This window comes from Camponotus vicinus, unplaced genomic scaffold, assembly GCF_025532165.1.
Source record: "Camponotus vicinus isolate PSW18456_S1 unplaced genomic scaffold, iyCamVici1.0 SCAF_1, whole genome shotgun sequence".
Taxonomy (NCBI): Eukaryota; Metazoa; Arthropoda; class Insecta; order Hymenoptera; family Formicidae; genus Camponotus; species Camponotus vicinus.
Window position 1 is genome coordinate 34,854,034 of NW_028141945.1, and position 22,020 is coordinate 34,876,053.

Sequence of the window (22,020 nt, forward strand, 5' to 3'; positions counted from 1 at the left end):
TTATTTATGAAAAGGTGCGTCAAAAGATACTTGCAAACATTTATTCATTAAAATGTTGCGCATCCTGTAATTTTACGCTCGCGAATTTTGCGAAGGGTTTTCGTTGCAAAACACATCTGTCATCGGCGCGAATTGCGACCGAGGAAAACATCGAGCCCATAAAGAAAGATTGGACGGATGATTTCGAACTGTGAGCCACGCGAAGCGAAACGAGCGGAGCGAAGCGAATGCGCGAGATTAAAGGAGCAGATAGAGAAGAACGCAAAGTGTAAAGTGTGCGCGGAGGCGTGGAAAGCGACGTCGATATCCAGACGAGGTACCCAGGGTCGGCGAATTCGCGATACAGTGTCGAGAGACGGGGGGGTAGATGGAAGGGGAAGGCTCCGATAACTAAACCAATTATCCCGCGATACCGATGAGGAAGTTTTAATCCGTTCGCCCGCCATTGTCGCCACCGCGGATTTTCCGACGTGGAGAGCTTTTTCTTCGAACTATCCCTTCGCGAATCTTTCCGACGTAATTTCCTTTCTTCTTTGTCCATCCTTCGCCTTCAAACGATCCACGTCTATGACCGTTGAATCGTTATGGTCGACCGACCTACGCGTTGTGAAATTTCTCGTATCGTTGTAATTCAAATGTCTATTCAATACACTTGACACAATGGAACGATTGTACACTAATATTCAATGAAATGAAGCACTTTTACTAGTTTTGTGCAAATTTTGCGAACGGTGCAATGTGTATTAGAGCTTTTAATTTGTAAAAATTGAAACAAAAAAATTCTTTTTAACGAGAAGAATAATTCTCGCGCAATAAATAAATACTTATTAAAAAACTCATCACAAAGATGGATAGATGTGTCCTAAGTATACATGACCGCTGTTCGTTGTTCGATTTGTTAATGTAACGGGACATTTGACTATTCGTCAATCAAGCATACGGTCAGCATCCAACGATACCAATGAAACGCGTTTGCTGTTTTGGCCATACCGCAATAGCTCAAATTACGCGTATGTGCATTGTGTCATTCGATAACTGTGAATGCGATACGTCGACAGATGTTCTGAAATCTATACCCGAACTCGAGCTACAGACAGCTCGCTTTTGTGCATAACGCAATATTGTCGAGAAGTCAATAGAAGATCGATAAAAAAATTACATTTTATTGATACAAAAAAAAACAAGACCTTCCATTACAAAAGGATAACGCTTTTATCCAGTCAGGATGAACGTGCTTCTTCAGTCATCTTTCTCGAAACATCCGACATTCATATGTCATTCTCACTATTCATAGTTGAGTAATCAAACTTCAATGCCGCCGCGAAATATCCGACGATCTGGTCAAAATAAGTTCGATGGAGATTGATTGCTCCAACTATTTGTGGCTTGCGCTAAGTCGCCCAATCGGATCTATCTACGTCCACTCGTGGCGCAATGCGCGAAATTAGATCTTCGTTCCATTACATCGCGGCGAACAAAAAGAATTCCGCCAGATGCAGCCACATTTGTCACGATTTGCACGAGGGACGAATTCTCTCTCAAAATCTTTCTTCGCGATGTCATTGGCACATTTGAGGATGAAATAACAGCGAAAATGAGGATAGATCGTGGAGAAATATTTTATTCAATAACACAAAATTCTCTTTTTATTATGCCTCATCAAGTATAATTTATCAAAACGCTATTCTCAATCTTAATTTAAGTGTTATGAATTCCAATAAATATTGTTATTTTCAGCGCTTTTAACATTGCTCTACCACTATTCCCAGTGGTTTGTGTGGTTTGGAGAACGTGACATCTGTGACATCCTGCTTTGCAATCATTCCGTGCAACGTAATGTATGGTGCAATATTGAACATTTCTTATTTCGATTCTCGCGTACGAATATATTTCGGAGTATTTGGGGCATGTTCTTTTACAGACACGCGTGAAATTTAACGAGCACGGATTTACGAAATACCTTCGTTTAACCGAGATGTATGATACGTATAGGCGAAAATTACGTATGCGTTTTTTTCTTTTTTTTTTACATTTCGACCTGCAACCCACGCGTGAGCTCTCCAGCGATTTGTCCGGGTCGGAGCACGGTATTTTACGTGCCGCGATCGATTCGCGGCGGAAACTATTCGCACGCGCAATTCCGAGAATTCTTCGCGTTAACTACAGCAACGAACTTCCAGCGGCACGGCAGTAACGATAATCGGGGAATCTGGGAATCAGTTTCTCCCATTCTTCAGTACTCAGCAGCAGGAGAAAGCGCCGGATTTTGCGTTTTCACGTTACACAGACTTTATTGCCTCGCCGAAACAAATTGCATTTTGCAAGGTAATCATTCCTCTGAAGGAATCACCGATCCGTAACTTACATTTGTTTCCGACATAACAAGTCTTGGCGATTTTCCTCGGCATATTTAGATATGAAAGATATCGGCTTTTGCAACAATGCACGGAAACATCATGTCTTATGACGGTTTTCTAATTGAGTTTTTCTTATTCAGGCGGAAATATTTCATGAAAATTGAATATAAATTTTACTTTCTCGCGATCAACTACGTTAAAATATCACGAGCAAGGATTGCAAGATTTCAAATGGAGCAAGAGCGATATATTTCATTTCAATCATTTCAGTATTTTAAAAGAGATTATATGCTCATATTTTTTATTAAATTTCCAATCTAGCTCGATATTTTAATACTTTAATTCAATGGTCAAGATGAAGAGGGAGACTCTTCCAAGCTCGTTTCATCGGACGTCACGTAGACCCACCCTTGCGCACAGTGAGCGAACATACGCGTATTTCGGAATTATCCGCGGGAGTGAAGTTAACGGCGGTCGGATTTTCCTCCTTCCTGGACCCTCAGCGCTTGCCCCTTTCGAGATGAATGGCCTGGAGAAGGTCAACGCGGGCGTTACGAGCTCGTTCGCGACGCAGTGTGTCCTCGCGGTGGGTTACATTGTATTAACGCGCCGCCTATTCGTCGTCGGGCCGGATGTTCGCTCACTAATGTCGCGTAAAAAACGGGCAATAATTCTCGGCAGCTGCCTTGTATAAGAGAGCGTGCCCTCCCCCCCCCCAACCCTCCTTCTTCTCTTCGTTGTTCTTTTCTTCCGTTCGTCCCGGCACTCGCGCTGCTGCAAATCAGGCCGCCTTAATGGGATTACCGCGGCGCAACCCGCACTCGCGATGTAGCGGGGAAACTACTTCGACAAGTTTTATGATCGAGATTATTTTCATAAGGGTGGTTAGGTCCATACGGCGGCCGGGGATCGTCGGGTACCCGCATAGGTATACAAGTAGGTGGGCAGAAATATTTTACTTTCAAGGACGAGAGAAAAGAACGTGCCCCCTCGAGGCGCGCGCCCGGAAGTTCAACCGTGATTTAAGCGACCGTACGAAAGGCGGCACTTCGAAAGTCGTGGAGGCACTAAAAAAAGCAAGCCGAGAGAGAAAGAGTCGAGAATAACTCGCGGTTTATTAAGCGGCGTGCCGCGATTAAGAAAAATTCTCAGCGCTGTTCTACGCTCAATGTATTCATCCGACCGACGAAATTCCGAGCTTGTGATAACACCGAGCACGCGCTTTGATTACACTTTTTTATTACTCGGAATACTGAATAATAATTTTTGGGAAATTAATTCATACGTACACATACACGCGCGCGCGCGCGCGCGCCTTTGTGTGCGATGCAAACAATTTTCATTAATGTAAAAAAAATTTAATGTTAATTGCATATTGACATGAAATTTTTACGCGGTGATTACATCTCCGGCAACGAATAAAGCTGACCGTGTTTTAGCGTGTCAAGGTAATTTCAAAAAACATAATTAATGTTATTCAAATATTGTATAAAACATTATTCTGGTTGGAATGTTAGCATATTACATATGTCTTTTAATCGAAATTCTATTATGAGCTTTACGGTAACTTTTTTGCAATTTCTGGTAAATGTCGTTTGACCTGTTCTCGTCTAACTAAATCCATTTAACCGATGATTATATATTTCACGTATGAGAGACAATGCAAGTCTCGTGAATGAAATTACGCCATTTCGCTTGCGCGCAGCTAAAACGGCTGACTTAAAATATAGGATTTCACTGACTGTGCGCAATTTCACCGAAAATTTTCGGTTGCTTGATTTCGCCATTACGTCAGGTTCACATGCGCTACTGTCAGCGAGATATCACCGCCTTCATCAGTCACGAGTAAACATTGACGACAACTGATTTGCTAATTGGTACCATATATCTCTGAGCCTAGCCTTTGAATATCCGGGCACACATAGGATCGCTAATACGGCCGCAAACAACGCCGGTAAATTGCCAATCTCGCGATTAATCGAAATCGATCGAATCTTTGCCTGACATTCGATATTTTAAATGTCGAAGATTATTTTTTCGATCGATCGTTATACCATATAATCGATTATTTGCGTTGTAAATTTTGCAAAGATTTAAATTGATTAAAGGTACTCTTAAATGTCTAAATAATAAATCTTAGAAATTATGAATTATTACTCTGTAAATTATGGATGTTTAATTTCATAATCTATTCTAATTTATAAACAAGAGTCATCTGATGAAAGGGTAAAAGTTTAACTACATTTAACTATCTATAATATTATACGCCATTCAACTCAACATCGCTCGCTATAGTCAAACGATAATTGCATCTGCGTGTTGCGGTGGCAAGGCACACCCTTTCATAACGAAAGTAATAGGATTTCCGGCGATTCCGTATAACGTTTATTATATTATTTGCATAAAACGCATTTACTCTAAAAGGACCAAAATCAAACGGTGCTCAAGTGACCGAAAAGCATACACGATATTTCTATTACACACGTTTGATTTACGATTCAACGACTCCGGCTGCGCGAGCGTCAAAGTCAAAATTTGCGAATCGGATTTATGGATGCGTTCATAATTACGCAAATTTCACGATTGGTGTGAGAGAGAAAGAGAGGGAAAGAAAACTTTCGATGTGGCGAATCAAGAAATCGCAAGCATGCAAATCGCGTCGACGTCGATATCAGGATTAGGTTTTCTTTTCGCGATGCGATTATCATCGACCATAGGTTAATCTATCAACGTCAGTCGCGTTGTTGCTAACGCTGATTCAAGAGCTCGGCCAATATCGCATTGGGTAATATTACGTTACGTAACTGAGCGCGACGGTGGCATATATTAAAGTGAAACAATTACCGCGTCTAAATAAATAATAAAATAATTTTCATCGGTTTTCTCGAGATACTTAGGGAACTGTAGCATGTAACAATTTTATCAATGCTTTCTCGATATTTTCGCTCTTATTATTCGAGATGGCTTGTATTTTTCTTCATAATCCAGGAGTGAAAATATTATCGAGGTTACTGTTGGAAATTCGCCATTTTGTTGTTCCACGTACATATGATATCTCGTTCAAGTTTTGTGCAATTTATCTCCGTCGATTTTCGCTGTGGTTTATTTGTTTATCTGTCTCGCATCCGTGAGTACGCAGCAACGATTACGCTTGTTAATATTAAAACGCGCTATTAGCATACCCGCAGTGCAAAATTGCTATGTATGGATTGCAAAAAAATACGCGATATATTCGGATTAATAATTTTCCTTTTGTTTATTTTTTTTCAAAAATATATTAAATATAAAATAATTAAACGATACTCTGTGTACTCCGATTTGCGTAACAATGTAATACTATTACGAATAAAAATAATAGGCTGCCCTATTTTCTGAAGACTCTTGCTTCACTTCGGATTCTTTCTAATATAATAAAATGTCTTTCCCTTAAAAATTCCTTATAAAATCTTTTGCTTCAATCTTTCAATCTGTGATGTAAGATGAGTTTTTTAGCTTTAGAATTAATCAATCAAGTAATCACGATAAATATATGATATTATATTATTTTTCACGGAAATGGTGATTATTATTTCTTAATCTTGATGATACCGAAAAGCAAATTTCTTTTGATTGTTACAATTATTTTTCAATGCTATTTTATTAATAACATGCTCCAAAAAATTATTGCAACTTACAATTATTACAACTACTGTATTTAATATTTTATTTCCATTGAAATCAATAATAAAAAAATTTTAGGAAGAAAACTATTATGCAAATAATTATTCTGAAAATGCATAATAATTTTCATTCAGTTATAGTTTTTTTATTATGTGCCGAGTTATATTGTATGAAATTATATTTTCATCACACTTAATGATGTTTATCGTGATGCTTTTAAAGGAAAGCCTCAGAAAAGCTAGAAAGGAAATCATTTATTTGTAGAGTAGTAAGAGGAAGATAAATGAACGATGTGACTCTATATATACCCTCTTGTATAATAAATTAAAATCCTAAATACAACTCCACCGCAACGCGCCATGCATTTTGTGTTTGAACTTATGTAAGCACTCAACGCCGGCGCTGCGTTACATCAGCATCTTGTAAGAGCGTAGAATGTATCGTCGATGCCTCTTTCCATCGAACAACCCCGAGCAGTTTTATCCCTCCTGCTGTCGATTTACTTCCGCGGGTCGCCGCTTCGCGAGTCGCTCACTCGCTTCTTTTTCCTCTCTTTCCATCGCTCCCTTTACCTTCTCCTTCTCTCTTCTAGTTTCTTTTTTTCCCCGAGACGCTGATGCTCGTTTTCGCTGAAAAATGAGCGCTTTTTGCGGCCGCGCAGTCGTACGTCGAATTGCGAGTCGTAAATTAGCTCGCGTTCCAGACGAACGTCGGAGCGGAGGGGAAAAAAATACGTTCCAACGTAGAAATCCATCCCCTCGAATGGATACGTTCAGAAAAGAGGGTGAGAGGGAGGGAGGAAGGAACTGCGGTAGGTAGGTGCACTGAGGTCGAAAAAAATTCAACCTTTTCGCTCAAGTGAGCGCGCGCTTGATCCTTTTTCGTTGATCTTCTAGCGCGACGTCTTGCATCAATCTCCGGTCTCAGGTTTTATGTTCTCTAGAATTCCATCAGCGTAGGACAAGCGGTTGCATAGATAGCTACAGGTGAAATTTTCTGAAAAGTTTTTTGTCAAAGAAAAATACGCTTCGCGTGCACGCTTTCTGAAAATTTATCAGTGATATTTTACAGTATTTTTATAGTATAAATTGTGCGCTTTAAAAATTTTGGGAAAAAGAGACTAGAAAATTTAAAATATCTAAATCATTATTAGAGAGAGAATTATCCTACTTTTAGATTGAACATTTGATGTCACATTTTCTTACAACTTTCTCCCTCAATCGAGATATAATCTTTATTAAAATAACATTTAGTTTGATTGGTGCCAATCCTAAATGCATTGTAGCGATATGACTAATTGTCCGTGCAACGCAAGGAGAAACTCTGTGTAATTGCAACTAAATATTATTAAGAAACTGCATAAATATATAACGCACTTAAGTATCTCGCGTAATGAACTTTCGCGATATCCGCGCAACACGTTGCATTAATAATAACTTCAGTATTGTGGCTGAATAAGACACTTACGTTACGTTCTCTCTACCTAAGAACTAGGAGAAGAACTCTCGTAGTTCGACGGCAACTTCGAGCCACCGATAAGTGATTACTGGTACAGCACCTGAGGGTTCTCGCGTAAGGTTCTCCAAGGATCCGCTGTTATAGTTCCTTCTCCTCCTTCCCCTCCTCCTTGTCTCGGTGAGTTCAGTTCACGGAAGGTAGTTCTAATATCGTCGGATACGCGCGACCTCATGCTTACGCCGTTACGCCGAATGCGCTCGTATCAATGCAACTTGGTTACTGCAAACTCTTGCGAAATGCGACGCGGAAGCGCCGCTGGCGTCAACATTTAGTCTGAGTCGCAGTTTCTCAGGAATCTCGCTGTTTCTTGCGAGCCATCCAGGACAAATAGTAATGCTATTGCAATATCTAACGTAAATGTCCGCTTGAATATTTGATTTATCCGAAATCGATACGCGGCGCGACGGAGATTTCGACTTTGCCTTGGGTGAAAACATTTGGCCTTACGTCTGCGAAAGGGCACGAATATCTGAGTAGAGATCTCCAGTTTTTTTCGCTCCGCTATCATTATTATTTCACTTGTATCTCACGTTGCTGGCTTAAAATTTAATTGCGTCTGTGTTGACCTATTTTACAAACGATAAACTTACTCGGAGATTGAGATAATAATTTGATAGACAATTAATTACAAATGATTTAGATTTTGATCAACAATCAGCCACACACATCCTTCTATTTATTACTAATTAAAGCACAATTCGTAAAACGAATTATATATAGATATACGAAGTTGCACATGCTTCGCTCACCGTGATATTCTCAAATATTTATGTATACTTATAATAGAAAATAATTAATATACAAACCAATGTGTTGTTAATTTCGCACAATTACAGTTAATTATTCCTGATTATTCTAATAAACGTTAGTATTGCTTTGATTATCATACGCATGCGGAAATCTATTCTAATATAACGCTCTCGATAATGATACGAATGCATAACCATATGCAATTAAATCAATTCCGTTTATTTATAACTTTAATTTGATACATTTTCTCGTAGATTTCATCTCTTTTTTATTCGCGCTTGAATCGTTAAAATAATGATGGATGAGACATATACATCAAATTTGTTAAAGAATTCATGATTAAAATAAAGAGATCGGAGATCTCTCGTGAATCGTACTGTATACATTCTTTTCATGCAAGTTTCTCAAGGAACAGAGAGAACGAAGCGCGGACGAGGGATGTAAATTTTCCATTCGCCGCATCCCCTACCGCCTGCGTCTCCGTCTGCAAAATAATTTATGTGCATGCGGCTTTCTTGGGTTTCAGGAGAGCATCCGGCGGCCATGCAACACGGGAACTCTAGCAACAGCGGCGCGGCCACGAGGACGCTCGCGTTACTCCTGTTGCTCCTGCACGCCGGCTCCTTCGCGAGGTGACTGGTCGATCACGAGGCGCTGCAGTAAGAGAGTACGGCCGATATAGTTTCACCCAGGCGAGATTGAGGGAACGACTACGAGGATGGTGTGAGGTTAGTGAGAGCAGAAGGGGAGGGACGCACCATCCGCGCGCTAACCACCACCTGCTGGACTCTGTATAAATCGGCTCGAGCTTCTTTCCGCATTACGATCGCCGGAGTAGCAAAGTGCGCGAAGGGAGGCGAACGAGGAAGAAGATGATGCGCGGGGACTAACGGTAAAACGTGCGTAAACAGTTTGTCAACTTTGCTCTCGCTTTCGAGTGCACGAGTCCAGCCGGTTCTGTCCGTGGTTTCCTCAAGCAATCTCCGTGTCCCGTGCAATCGCGCGTATTCGTATACTTATGCGATGAGGTACATGCTGCAACGATCGCACGTCGGACTTTCTATCGACTGCAAAGCGGTTATCGAAAACGACAACTCGTGTAAACTCGACGATGAATTCGCGAAGATGCGGCGACGAACGAACTTTTGCGTGAACGATCGAACTTGGAGAGTAGCGAGTGTTCGAAGGACCAACGAACCGAGTGATGCGTTTCGACAAGAGCGAATGATTTCTCTTACGTCGACATTCGCGACGACGGGATTAGCATTTCTATCCCTCCGCGCGTAGATTATATATGAAGATCTATCGAACGCAGCTGACTGTCATAGATTCACAGAGGTAAGAATCAACGTGTTTTCGTCCTCCGGACCGTCAGACCGACCAGCGACCCAGATACGCTTGGCAAAACCACCGCGGGGAATTCCACTCAATTTCTGGTCGCCGGATGCGGTATCGCTTCTTCCTCGTGGAGGACAAATATTTTGAGGTTCGTCGAACTTATCCATGCTCGCGAAAACTTCCGGGATATATATACGCGCTGCGTCATACGAATGTCTCATAAGACGCCGGATGTGCACTCTGACATGCTGAAACTTTGCGTCGACGGCTCTCGGATGCAATTTCTTTACAATTGTTTGCGAATCATCTTTTGTGTATGTTACAATTTTGTAACAATACAATATTATTTTCGCTGCTAAAATATTGAGATATATCAAAAATTCGTATTTTAATTTTGACGAATCGTATTTTTTTCTAGTTCAAAATACACAATTATTATTTTACGCACATATTATATTTTTATAAAGCAGCTAATTTTGGTTTATTATTATTTAAGAATAGAAAAAAATTAATTACACTGATTAAATAAATGATATACGTTATAAATCTATTGCATGATAATAAATAAATTTATTACTCTTGCGCTGCATTTAGAAGATCGAAGTTTTCCTTTAAGATTTAACACTCTTTTTATTAAATTCGAGTTTCGTCGAATAAATATTTTCCTCGATCGTTCCCGCTTATTACGGACTAGCAAACGAAATTGGCCACGACAATAATCGGTTTTCGCCTTTCGAGAGACGAAAAAGCGACTAAAGTATCTCTGAATTATGCGGCACGGACCGCGCGAAATTCGTAGCTCGACTAAGGTGGACGCCCGCAGTTTCGCCCGACGTTCCATTTGCATCTCAGAACGCGGAATTTACGAGGTCGGGGGTCGTCGATCCACGCTGTGGTCACGGGACCGTCCGCGTATCCGTGTGCGCATATGATAGACCCGATAAGTTATATAACTAAGCTCCCTCTCTCTCTCACTCTCGATGTACCATCGTTCGCGAGAGGGAAATATCGGCCTGGTCGATATAGGGTGAGCTGATATATAGCTGATATAGCTGCGGTCTCGATTATGCCAAAGCAGCGCGTTTCCGATTCACGCATTTAGATGTTAGTTTTACGTGTGACTATTTTCTCTCGTAATCAAAGCTGCTCAATTTTATTTTCATTCTTAGTTTTTATTGTTTATCACATTTATAATATACTCTTTTTATCCCTACTTATATACATAAATTGCACATTGTTAATTTATCGCACTTCATATACATACATACATACATACATACATACATACATACATACATATACATTATATATATATGTGTGTGTGTGTGTGTGTGTCTGTGTGTGTGTGTGTGTGTGTGTGTGTGTGTGTATATATATATATATATATTAAATTAATTGCATTCCATCTGAGATGATCGTGTCACCCGATCGGGCGTGCGGTTGCAGTTAGCAATCAGCTGACGCGCCCGGAATGTTCTTCGAATAAAGTTCCATCCAACGTTGAGTTGCGGCATCCGAACAGTCCGTCGACGTGGGAAATATATCGGTCACGAAAGTGACGGAAAGTTTCCCTCGGAAAACAGACACTCGGTGATGTGATCAATTCGATACGTGCGCTAATCCCTCGATCTCGTTGACTTCAATTGAATAAAAAGCTCTTAAATCGCAGCTTTGATTAAATGTATCTGAAATCTGTATTTGTGAAGTCTCTCTGAATATCTTGATCCGACCTATTACCGTTGAGATTTTCCATCGCCGCAAATCGATTTCATTCAAATTATCGCATGTTCGGCTGCACATCCGGCACACGTTTTTAATCACATCAAGATCTCGCGTCACGGGCGTGGAGTTTGCACGTCGATCGTAATGCTAAGCGGATAGATTGACGTAAAGGGCTACGGCTACGAAAGCGAGAATAGGATTTCCGAATTTCCGGCAAAGAGACAATGCGCGTAGACGCTCGGATTTGCGCTCGTTAAGATAATGTTAAACTTTAAGTGATTAACAAAAGTCGTATCGTACTGATCTATCCGTGTATACGTCTCCATAGATCTCCAATCGCAGTGGGTCGGTCGTAGCATATAGAGAAATCCGAGGCGTGTTTGCGAACGTAATGTAGGTCGACATCATTCCGAATAATAATTATTGCATACTATTTTTAAGAGACTTACATGGCGTTGCTCGATAAAATATTTAAAGTTATTAAAAATTGATAATTGGGAAAATCGAGAAGAGGTAATTTGTTAATTGTTTATCTGGATTTATTTTGTATTTTTCAGTGAGCGAGTAGAAAATTATACAAATAATGCAAACATACCGCGATGCATCTCGTATACATTGCATTTGCTGGAAAAGTATCAGATATCTAGATAAACATAAATACAACTGCTGACTTTATATTTTTGTTTATTGTGAACAGTATTGATTAAGACTTTTTTCAAAAATATATTTTATTTATATTACGTCAATTAATTTAAAAACTTTGAATTATACCCTTAATAGAAAGACAAATAAAAACTTATAGTGATCTATATTAGACACGCTTTTACGATAAAATTATTATATAATTTTATTGCATTTTTATTAATCTGTGGCAAGTGAGTGAAACTTAGATTTACTATAAATAAAGATAAATACATCTCTTTCCAAAAATATATTTTTATTGGTACATCAAATAACAGTTATCTAGAAAATTTGAATTAATTTTCACAATAAAAACATAAATTAAAACACAATAGATTTCGTTTATTTCTATTACTTTTATTTTTATATCTTGAAATTTAAATTATCTTCTGCTCTCTCTCTCTCTCTTTCTCTTTCCCTATTTTTTATATTACGTCAACTGTCAAATAAATAAATGTCACACTGACAATATAAAAATTTTGTAGATAATATAACAATAAAAATAGAAAAAAATTTCCTCGATGGCCTTGTTTGCTCTATTTTTCCATCTGGCAAAAACGGTCTTCGTGTCGAGTATCGTTTTAGGAACTTGATGCACGTCGGATATGCATTATCAGCAGCGCGATCGACCCATGAATAGCCGTACTGTACATACTTTTTTGAATGTAACGATAAATGATCGCTGTAACTCTATTCGACTAAGAACCACAATGCAATTCTTACTAATTTACACTCTTGTTAGATCAATCGAGTGCGTCAACTAAAACGCAGTCGTTACACGAAACTTTCGTCATCAATCAACTATCTCGCGATGATTATGGTTTGAAAGAAATTTTGAAACACGTCTTTGTGTGAGTTTTTCCGTCAAAGGAAGTTTAAATATTAGAAGAAATGAAAAGCTTACATTGTAATATCAATTATCAAATTTAATTCATATTTCAATTGTTTAATTGCTATAATTATCGTGTTGGGCAAAATTAATTGGTATACAAATCGAGATAAAAAAATTACTCATTTTTTGTGCGAATTATTAAATCCAAGATTAAAAAGCGATTTTCGAGGAAGGTGATTAACGAAGATATAGCACACAGCCTTGTAAATAAAAAAAGATCATTTCCGATCATGTCATTTTTATGTTTTACTCGTGTGAATCAGAAGTGCGTAAAGAGAATGCAAAATCTGTCATTGAAATCTCTTTTAACTTTTTAATTTAACACGATCAATCTTTTTTCATTCATATATCTTACTTTTTTCTCAATCTATGCAAAGGACCACAAGAATACAGGATTTACTTCAAAAATCAATTCTTCCAAAGAATAATTTTGCAACTATAATAATTTTCTGACTACACAGTGGAAAAGCTGCTGTGAGATAATTTTTGACTTTGACTAGATGCGACAGATTGCGATGAAATTTTGCGCACCTCTACAGGCGATCAAGCAATCTCCGTTTTGACGAACGAGATGAGAAGGCGCGACGTGGTTGTATGTTCCTGGAGAAGAGTTCCCGACGAAACGATCGTCGTCAATCACGAGAACGAGCTCTGCAAAATCACCACTACCACCTTGCACACACACACACATACACACACACACACACACACACCCTGTCTCCCTCTTTCCACACTCCTTCCATCCTGCCACACCATCCCTCGTGCTTTTTTTATACGCCAAACGAGATCTGTCCTCGTTAGTATTTGTAAATGGCTTTCGCGTACGCGCGAGGGCCCCGCTAATCCTGCTTCTGTATATTCCGAAAAAAAAAAAATATAAAGGCGATACGGACTCGGACGCGGGCAGCGATTAATTGACTCGCGTCCAAGTCGCGAATGAACGTGAAGGACTGGTAGAGAGTAAGTTTAACCCGATTGTACGAGATCAATTACTTGTTAGCACACGAGCGATCAGCGTACGCTCTTAGCGACACTACTCGAACGATGTTAAACTAACGAACATACCATTAATGTATATATATATAAACGAGCAGTACGACTTATTGTTTATGTTGGATCCAATTGTACCAGAATTCCTAAGGCAATTAAAAGAGAAGAAATAACGATTATTTGTGGGAGACATACGGAGATTCTCATTCCGCGAACCTCCACCTCGGCTGACTATGACGCATTGATTTTTTTCCGCCATTTAAAAACCTGCACGCGAGAAATTGGATCATTTATTTGCATAACCTTCCGCATTTCCTCCATTTCCATCGCATTTTTAATTGAACGATCAGATTTTTGGTCGAATTCATTTTACAGGTTTAACTCGTTCTGGGTATATGAAATGCGGATTGATACGTTACTGTATTATGAAAAATCTCTCTATATCCCGTAAATTAAAAATGCGAATTTTATTTATTCTATTTATTTCACGACGTGTACTTTTTTATTCATTTATTTATATTCCGTTGATATTGTTTTTCAGTAATGACGGACATATTGATGCATTCATCTTACTACAACTGCACTACTACGCATCGAAATATCGAACGAATATCTCTATCCTAGTTATCTCTCCTGAATCTCTCAGAAATCTCATAACAACAATTTCCGAAACACAAGCATAAGAAGAAGAAGAAAACAAGACCCTGACGAAAACAGGAACCAGCCTATGTCTTAACCGCTGCGCTGATCGACTTCGTACACCATGGGTAAGTATTTCCTCGTCCTTTGTCTACGAATGTGTACTCTCAACATGATATATGGAGGTCATTTGCATCCAGTCTCATATACAGCCACTGTCGATAAACAGCGCTCAGTATAGCTGCATAAACACGCTTCCCTATGTGCGCCTCGATAGGTACGTCGGGCATTCAGGTGTGCATGGTCGATGAATACACACGCTGGCCGTTCCTCATATCATCTTATGTCGTACCTACTTAGTGGCACTTAAGCGGATACCCCGCAACCTGCGAGGATCCATTGAAGCAAGGTTGTTGGCTAGGACCAGTCGGTTGCCAACGGGAACAATTTCGATGTAAGCCTCTCTCTCCCCCCAATCGGGCGCGACCAGATTAGGATCGATCTAGGTCACCACGTGGACACGCTCGAGGAGCAAATATGATTGCACCTGACGTTAATCCGCTCAGCGTTCATGTCCGTAAAATCAATCGCGATTTGCAACGTAATGTCCGCAAGCGAGAACTCTTTCTCGATATCTCTTATCGAGTATCCGCTTGTTGGCGGTTTTATAAAAATAGCTTTCGGGATTTTCAATCGAGAAGTTAAATATTATTGCGCGGCTCTCTCGAAAGATGGAAGAACAGTTTGTTTTTTCTGTGTAATATTGTCTGTACAATTTTTTGCATTTTGAGAAAAATGAACAATCAAATTAATAATTTTAAATAATAATAAGATTTAAGAAAGGTTTAAGAAAAGAATCAATTCCACATTCTAATAATTAAATTAATTATATATTAACATATAAACTTCTCTCTCTCATGATTTTATAACCATAGAAATAAAATTGTACAAATTGGAGACATTTATCGAAAAAGCAATAATCGACTATAAAAGCGTGTGAATATAAAGTATTCAAGCTATTGAGAGATATTATGTACGTTCATCTGGACTAAAGTTGTTATTCTATAAAAGTCTCAGTTTATATTTCATTTGAATGTACCTAATAGAATGCAAATTCATCATTGAGATGTAGATGAAAATATATTGCTAAAGTTTCTCACTCGAGTTATATATCTCCGTTTGATCGAATATTATGATGAATGTTAATTAAAATAGCGAATTGGTTTATTCTCGTTCCTCAGCTAATACAACGTAATGTTTTATAGCTGGTATTTGTTGGATTTACCAGTTTTTATTACACTTCGTAGCGCAGCAATAATTCAACTTTAGCTGACCGCGAGTGAGGAAAAGCAATCCACGTCGATTCCACTCTCGAATCGTGTTTCACAACAGCCAACAACACTAGCATTAAATCATAGTAGCTTAAATACGTTCGTAAACAAGTGTCATAAAGAGCGAGAATGCGAGCGAACGAGAGAGAGAGAGAGAGAGAGAGAGAGAGAGAGAGAGAAGCAAGGTTTTTTTCAGGATGCACCGCAATCGTAAATCCACTTGGCTCGTTTGCCTCGTTCGAAATTATATTAATGCGCGAATGTATTGCATTGCAGCACATGCTGAATTTTCCAAAAAAGCTTGCAATGCTACCGTAATCCGTTACGACAACAGCATTTTATGATGTCGCTCTTGCCGTTGTCACGTATTGATGTGAGACGTCACAATTAATAATTTTCTCGCAAAACGACAGCGGTATCAGAATGACGTTATCGCAGATGATATATCAAGATAGCAAAAGACAGACTGTGCAGACTCGATGGTTTAATTCATCCGCAATATTCTCTATACGCAAAGAAATTATGCATTCAAACCAGCTGTTTATTTTCATGGAGTTGTAAGTCGAATTATTAATGAAGTCTTAAAGCAGTAGATGTAGCATCGGATTACGATTAATTTTTCTTTTAAATTTTGTGATATTTAAATAAATTTAATTTATTTTTTTACCGAGATGAAAAGTCTATTTGAAGTAGCATTCTTAATAAAATTTTGCCACGAGTGTTCTCACATTGTGCATTTTCATTGTGTAATATTTTCTTTCTTTGTATAGAGAAAAACTTACATTTCTTTGTTTATAATTTTTAAAGAAAAAAGATCTCATATCATAGATATATACGTTGCGATTTTATTACTCTCAGAATTGCGAAATTAAAAAATGCATATCTTTAGACGAGTTTCAGAACGAAAAATATTAAAACAAGTAATATTCTTAATGTATACAACAACGCCCTCAGGCCAAGAGTGACAAGTCACAACCTATTTTTCGTAGACGGTGCCAGTAAAAAAAACACGATCTCCTAGCAGTTTCACCATTCCAGAATTGGACGTAGAATACGACATTTTTCTTCTACAAAAAAATTATCTTATATTTATGCTTTTAATTATTTCTCAATTTTTACTTCTCTCGAGTTTGTCGCTTATTTTATGTAAAAAATTTAGTAAAAGGAATGGAATTGCATCCAAATTAATTCATAACTCCGTGGATGAAATTCGCAAAGATTATCAACATCATTAATCGAAAAAGACTATCGGATATGGGGAAGATTCCTACTGCAAAGACAGTCTCATTTTGCCGCATTGGTGCGGTTTTAGTTCTAAAGTCAGATTTGCTGGTTAGTTTGATCCAAGATATAGTATCGTGGTCTTTTGATCTATCTGAAATGCTTGCATTTGAGAAGATGCGCGCTTGGCATTCGCTATCGAGTTAACATCGCAATAATGGGCAGACACGTGGTGTGCTATACCCGCACGCTCGTGACTATACTGTATTGTATGTGCACGAGGTAATTATGTGAACAATGCACATAATACACGTATGCGCGAACAAAGGATATAACTCTATACAAAATTAACGTCCGCTAATTATATATCCTCGTATCTTTCGTTCGAAGACGAGCGAATCTAATAGTCTTTGTTATCGTAGCATCGATGATGTTAGAAAAAGAAATAATAAAACGTATTAAACGTATGAAATGTTCATTCCTCGTCTATACCATAATTATGTCTTACATATTTTCCTCGTTCCACTTTGTTTCAAATTTAATGAAGATATTAGCTGCGCGAATAATGTCCGCAATTTTATCCGCACAGAATCCATGTAAATTATTAATTTTGATTATAAATTTTATTCGTAATGTACAATTTGTACCGTTATCAAACAATCCGGAATGAATATCGACGTCAATATTCATATTTCGTGTCGTGCAAGTTCCCGGAGATCATGCATATAACTATGAAAATCCATGTATATAATTCCCCCTGTATAACTCCTGTAATACAATATCTGGAAGTTTGGAATACCGCGTTTAATAATAATTTGCAAACGTATTTTGAGTTCAAACTACCAATGAAGGGGAAAATGATCTTCATTAACATTCGCTTATCGATACATATTGATTTTCAATTTTACAACAATTATCATCATGATATTGTCTGATAAATATGTTCATAACATATAATAATAACATTTTTATATTATTATATCATTACAAGAAGTGTGCTTGAATTTCATATATATTTATCATGAATTATATACATTCTGAATAATTAATCGCGCTCGATGAAAATTTAGAAATCAAATACTATAAATAATAATACATGTATTTTGTTAAAACAAATTCATGTATATTTTCTTTTATTAAGATGTATACAATATAAGATGTTTATGTGTAATCTATTATAGACATTTTATTAACAACAAGACATTTTATGATCAACAATAAATTATAATATTTATAATAATTATAATTTATATTTATAATAATTATAATATTTATTAGAGTGACAGGCACTGGCAAATGTCACTTGCGAACTTTTCGTAAAAAGGAATTATTTTATAAAAGCATCAAATTAATGGCATAATTAAGTAGGAAACGTAATTGGGTCGGCATTTTGTTAGTTAAATATTTAAGTATCCCATTACATAGGTTACGCATACGCATCTGTCGCATAGACACTACATTTTGCATGCGTACGTATACAGTATTCAACATTTTGATTTAAAGGCCTGATTATTTAGCATCGTGATTAGCACCGGAAAACGAGCAATGTGAAAGTCGTGTAAATCATTTTGTATTGAGTTCTTCCGGAGCAAAAATTCCAATGAAATTTTATTATCTTTTTTTGCTTATAACATATTGCTCTTCTTCATTAAATTCTCAATTAAGCTCCCGATGAATGTTCATATTGCGTCGCAGATATTGTACATTATCATTTGCAATCAAATTATAGCCAAATATTTACATATAACGCGATTGTTGATATTCAATGAATAGATTCATTGGTTATTGCACTGTCCGACCTTTTCATATATCTATTCGATATACCAAGAGTGATAATTAGTGGTCTCATTATGATAATATACGCTTATCAGTTGCTCAAAGCGGCCGAATAGCAAAGCGTCCCCCTCTCGTCGTCGGAAAATAATTAAGTCGAAACTCCAAAATAACGTTTCGCTCGTGGCGTATGAATATTTTATGTTTCGCCGGGCTGAGCACATGCTATAATTCGCACATAGTACGTAAACTAGGACTCGCAGCTTAGAGCGAAACGCTTTTTCTCGCTGAACATACAGTTTTTCTCCGTTACAGAAAGCACAACCGGATTTATGCGCCGCATTCTCATACGCTGCAAATCGTACGCGTAGGTCGTCTCACATTCGCGCTTTTAATTATAAAAACGCAGTGTGGCGACGGAGCGAGGAAACGTTTTACGGTGAGCGGATAAAGGATTGTAATCTTGCTTTGGTTAAGTGCGGAATAAATCTGCGAGAACTTTCTTAAATGTCTTTAGCTACAGAAATACGTAGTTCAAATAAGAGGTTTTCTTTATTACAAAAATTATTTTTTTTTTAATTTATTGAGAAAATTATACACACATATGTATTGAAGCCATTGCAAAAATTTGTATATATGTATACATACATATATATAAATATATTTTACAATGGCTTCAAAGATTTATTCGAATTGAAAGAATTAATGTATTTTCGCAAGAGCTAGTTTGAATTGAAAGAATCAATTGTTTTTCTGTAACACAGAATTACCATAATAATTTTCTTATGAATGCTATTAGTTCCTTCCAACCTGTCGCGTTTTAAGCGACATCTTCAGCTCGTCGGAGAGAGAGAAAAAGGAAATAGTGAGCGTATTCGCGATTCCCGGAAGCTGCCCGCGGAATATTCATGACGCGGCGACGTAATCCCGAGCGTGAGAGCCCGGGTGTATCCTCGAAGACTGTACTATGCATATTCCGGAGACGTTACGGCATTAGTCAGAGAGTTACGAGTAAAGGCGCGAGCCTGTTTATCCGCTTGTCCGTTACGGCGACAATTTCCGCGAAAACCGGAAGATCTCTGAAATCCGCTTCGGAGGCAACTAACTCGCGACATTAAGTAGCGAGAAACGAGATCGAAGGAGATCAGGAATGCTGTTCCCGTGGGATGCAGACGCGATTCGAAAAGCACGTACACCCGCGATATATCGCCGATGCTAAGACTCGAACGCTCACGTTGCTCGATTCGAGAGAAGGGGGCTTTTATACGGAGGCGCGTATAAAAATGGACTCGCCGTAAAAGTGCGGTGGTGGATGAAATCACAATTGCTTAATGAATTTGCGGGGGAAGGGAGGAAAGGGGAGCGTGGTGGAATTGGGGTCGGCGCCGCCTAAACTGCGCTCGCATTAGCTCGTTACCCTCCCCTCGGAAAGAGGCTCCCTTGCTGTACGGCGAAGAGAGAGGGTAGGTCAAAGCGAGGAACGAGTGAGAGACCATTACACCGAATTCGCTCCGGAATTTGCATATATAGCGCGGGACCGCGACGAGATCGAGGGTGGCCGCTGTGGGACGAGGATAAGTGCTTGTCTTTGAGCGGCTCAAACCTTAGGATTATTCAATTAATGAATTCATTGAACCAACGAGGGCAGCTCCGAACGGCTGCCCTTGGTATCTCGAGCTAGATTTTGCACGTAATATGTTTTAACTGCGCCGTGTTTACTGCAGATGAAAGGGAAACTGAAAAATTCTCTCACTATGTATATAAAAAACGTTAATCTCATTAATTTTGCAGCGTTTTATATTTTACGTTTTGCCCGCTTTGTAATTAATTGTCCGCTCGTTAATTAGTTTTTTTAAATTTTATATCGGATAACGTTAAAAAGTAATACATCGATTATAAATTGAAGTATGGAAATATATCAATTTACAATAACTAATAATATTATCGGATAGTCACATACACACACATACACGACTTTGAACATAAAAATAAGGTGAACAAATAATCCATATGTAGAGTGTAACGCACAAACTAATTAGAAATGAATTAATATATATTGTTAATTTATATTAATTAAATGAGGAACGCCGAATAAATATCATTTAATATATTCTTCAACATGATAATGCTCAGTTAATAATGGATTTATATTAACGTTTAATCGAGATTCTGGCAATTGACAAGTCGTGTAACATACACACGTAAAGACTCGGTTAAATCGTTTGTCTAGTTTATTATTTCTATAAATTATGAAAATTTGTTAATTGTTCTCGCTTATTATTTACTTCGTACGTGATCAAAGGTGCAATATGATGAATGTCACGAACAGAAAGGCAAATTTAATTTAGCATCGTCTAATTTTAAATTAATTATTTATCGACTTAATATTATTGTCATTATTTTTACATCCAGCGTATAATCACATCCACTTGTTATTTATCAGACAAACGGAAGCATGCGTTTAAATGATAAATACGCGTCACGATAAATAACTCAACAAAAAATGGTTTTTGTTGAACTCGTATTTTAAGCTCGCGAAGATAAATCTCGCGCAAACTATGTATGCAACTTTTTTTGTAAAGAATAATGATCAATAACGTAAACTAGATGTACATCTAATAATTTATTTCAAAATATCTGTCTAACCATATTAAATCTGTACAATATTTTAATCGACATATTATGACATAATTCATGTTACGAGTCATCAATTTCTTTAATAGCGTCATCGATATTACGATGTACAGAAATTGCGGCACTGGTATTCCCTTTTACTGCTTACTCCGCGATTAATTTTATATGTGAGTCTTTCTGTACCAATTTGCAAATCGTTATTTATATATTTCCTTTTTACAGATATGAATAAAATAGATGTTTTCAATTGTCGAACAATGTATCGCGTGCATCGATACATGTGTGAAACTCGACGAACTGATAATTTCTTTTTCGAAATTGGCATGTACTATTGGAGAGTTGGGTGCTTCAACAATGCCAATGCGCGAATTAGCGCGGTTCTGCATATATCATAACACGGCTGTAAAAGCCGTCCGGCGAATATCGTTGCATTAATCGAACGGCCGCGGCATGAATGTTCATTCGACGCGGTAAAATGCACCGTATTGAGAGACTTTTATCCGGTAATTACGCG

The 22,020-nt window shown here is 38.0% G+C and overlaps 1 protein-coding gene across 1 annotated transcript in view; it reads left to right on the plus strand.

The window, feature by feature from the left end:
* Positions 1-10,934, plus strand: part of LOC145963504 (opioid-binding protein/cell adhesion molecule homolog) — a 281,149-nt gene extending 270,215 nt beyond the window's left edge. Inside the window, exon 9 of the mRNA XM_083085532.1 lies at positions 8,812-10,934. Coding sequence (XP_082941658.1) covers positions 8,812-8,921 — 110 coding nt within the window. The 3' untranslated portion in view covers positions 8,922-10,934. The remainder of the gene's footprint in view (positions 1-8,811) is intronic.
* The last annotated feature ends 11,086 nt before the right edge of the window (positions 10,935-22,020 follow it).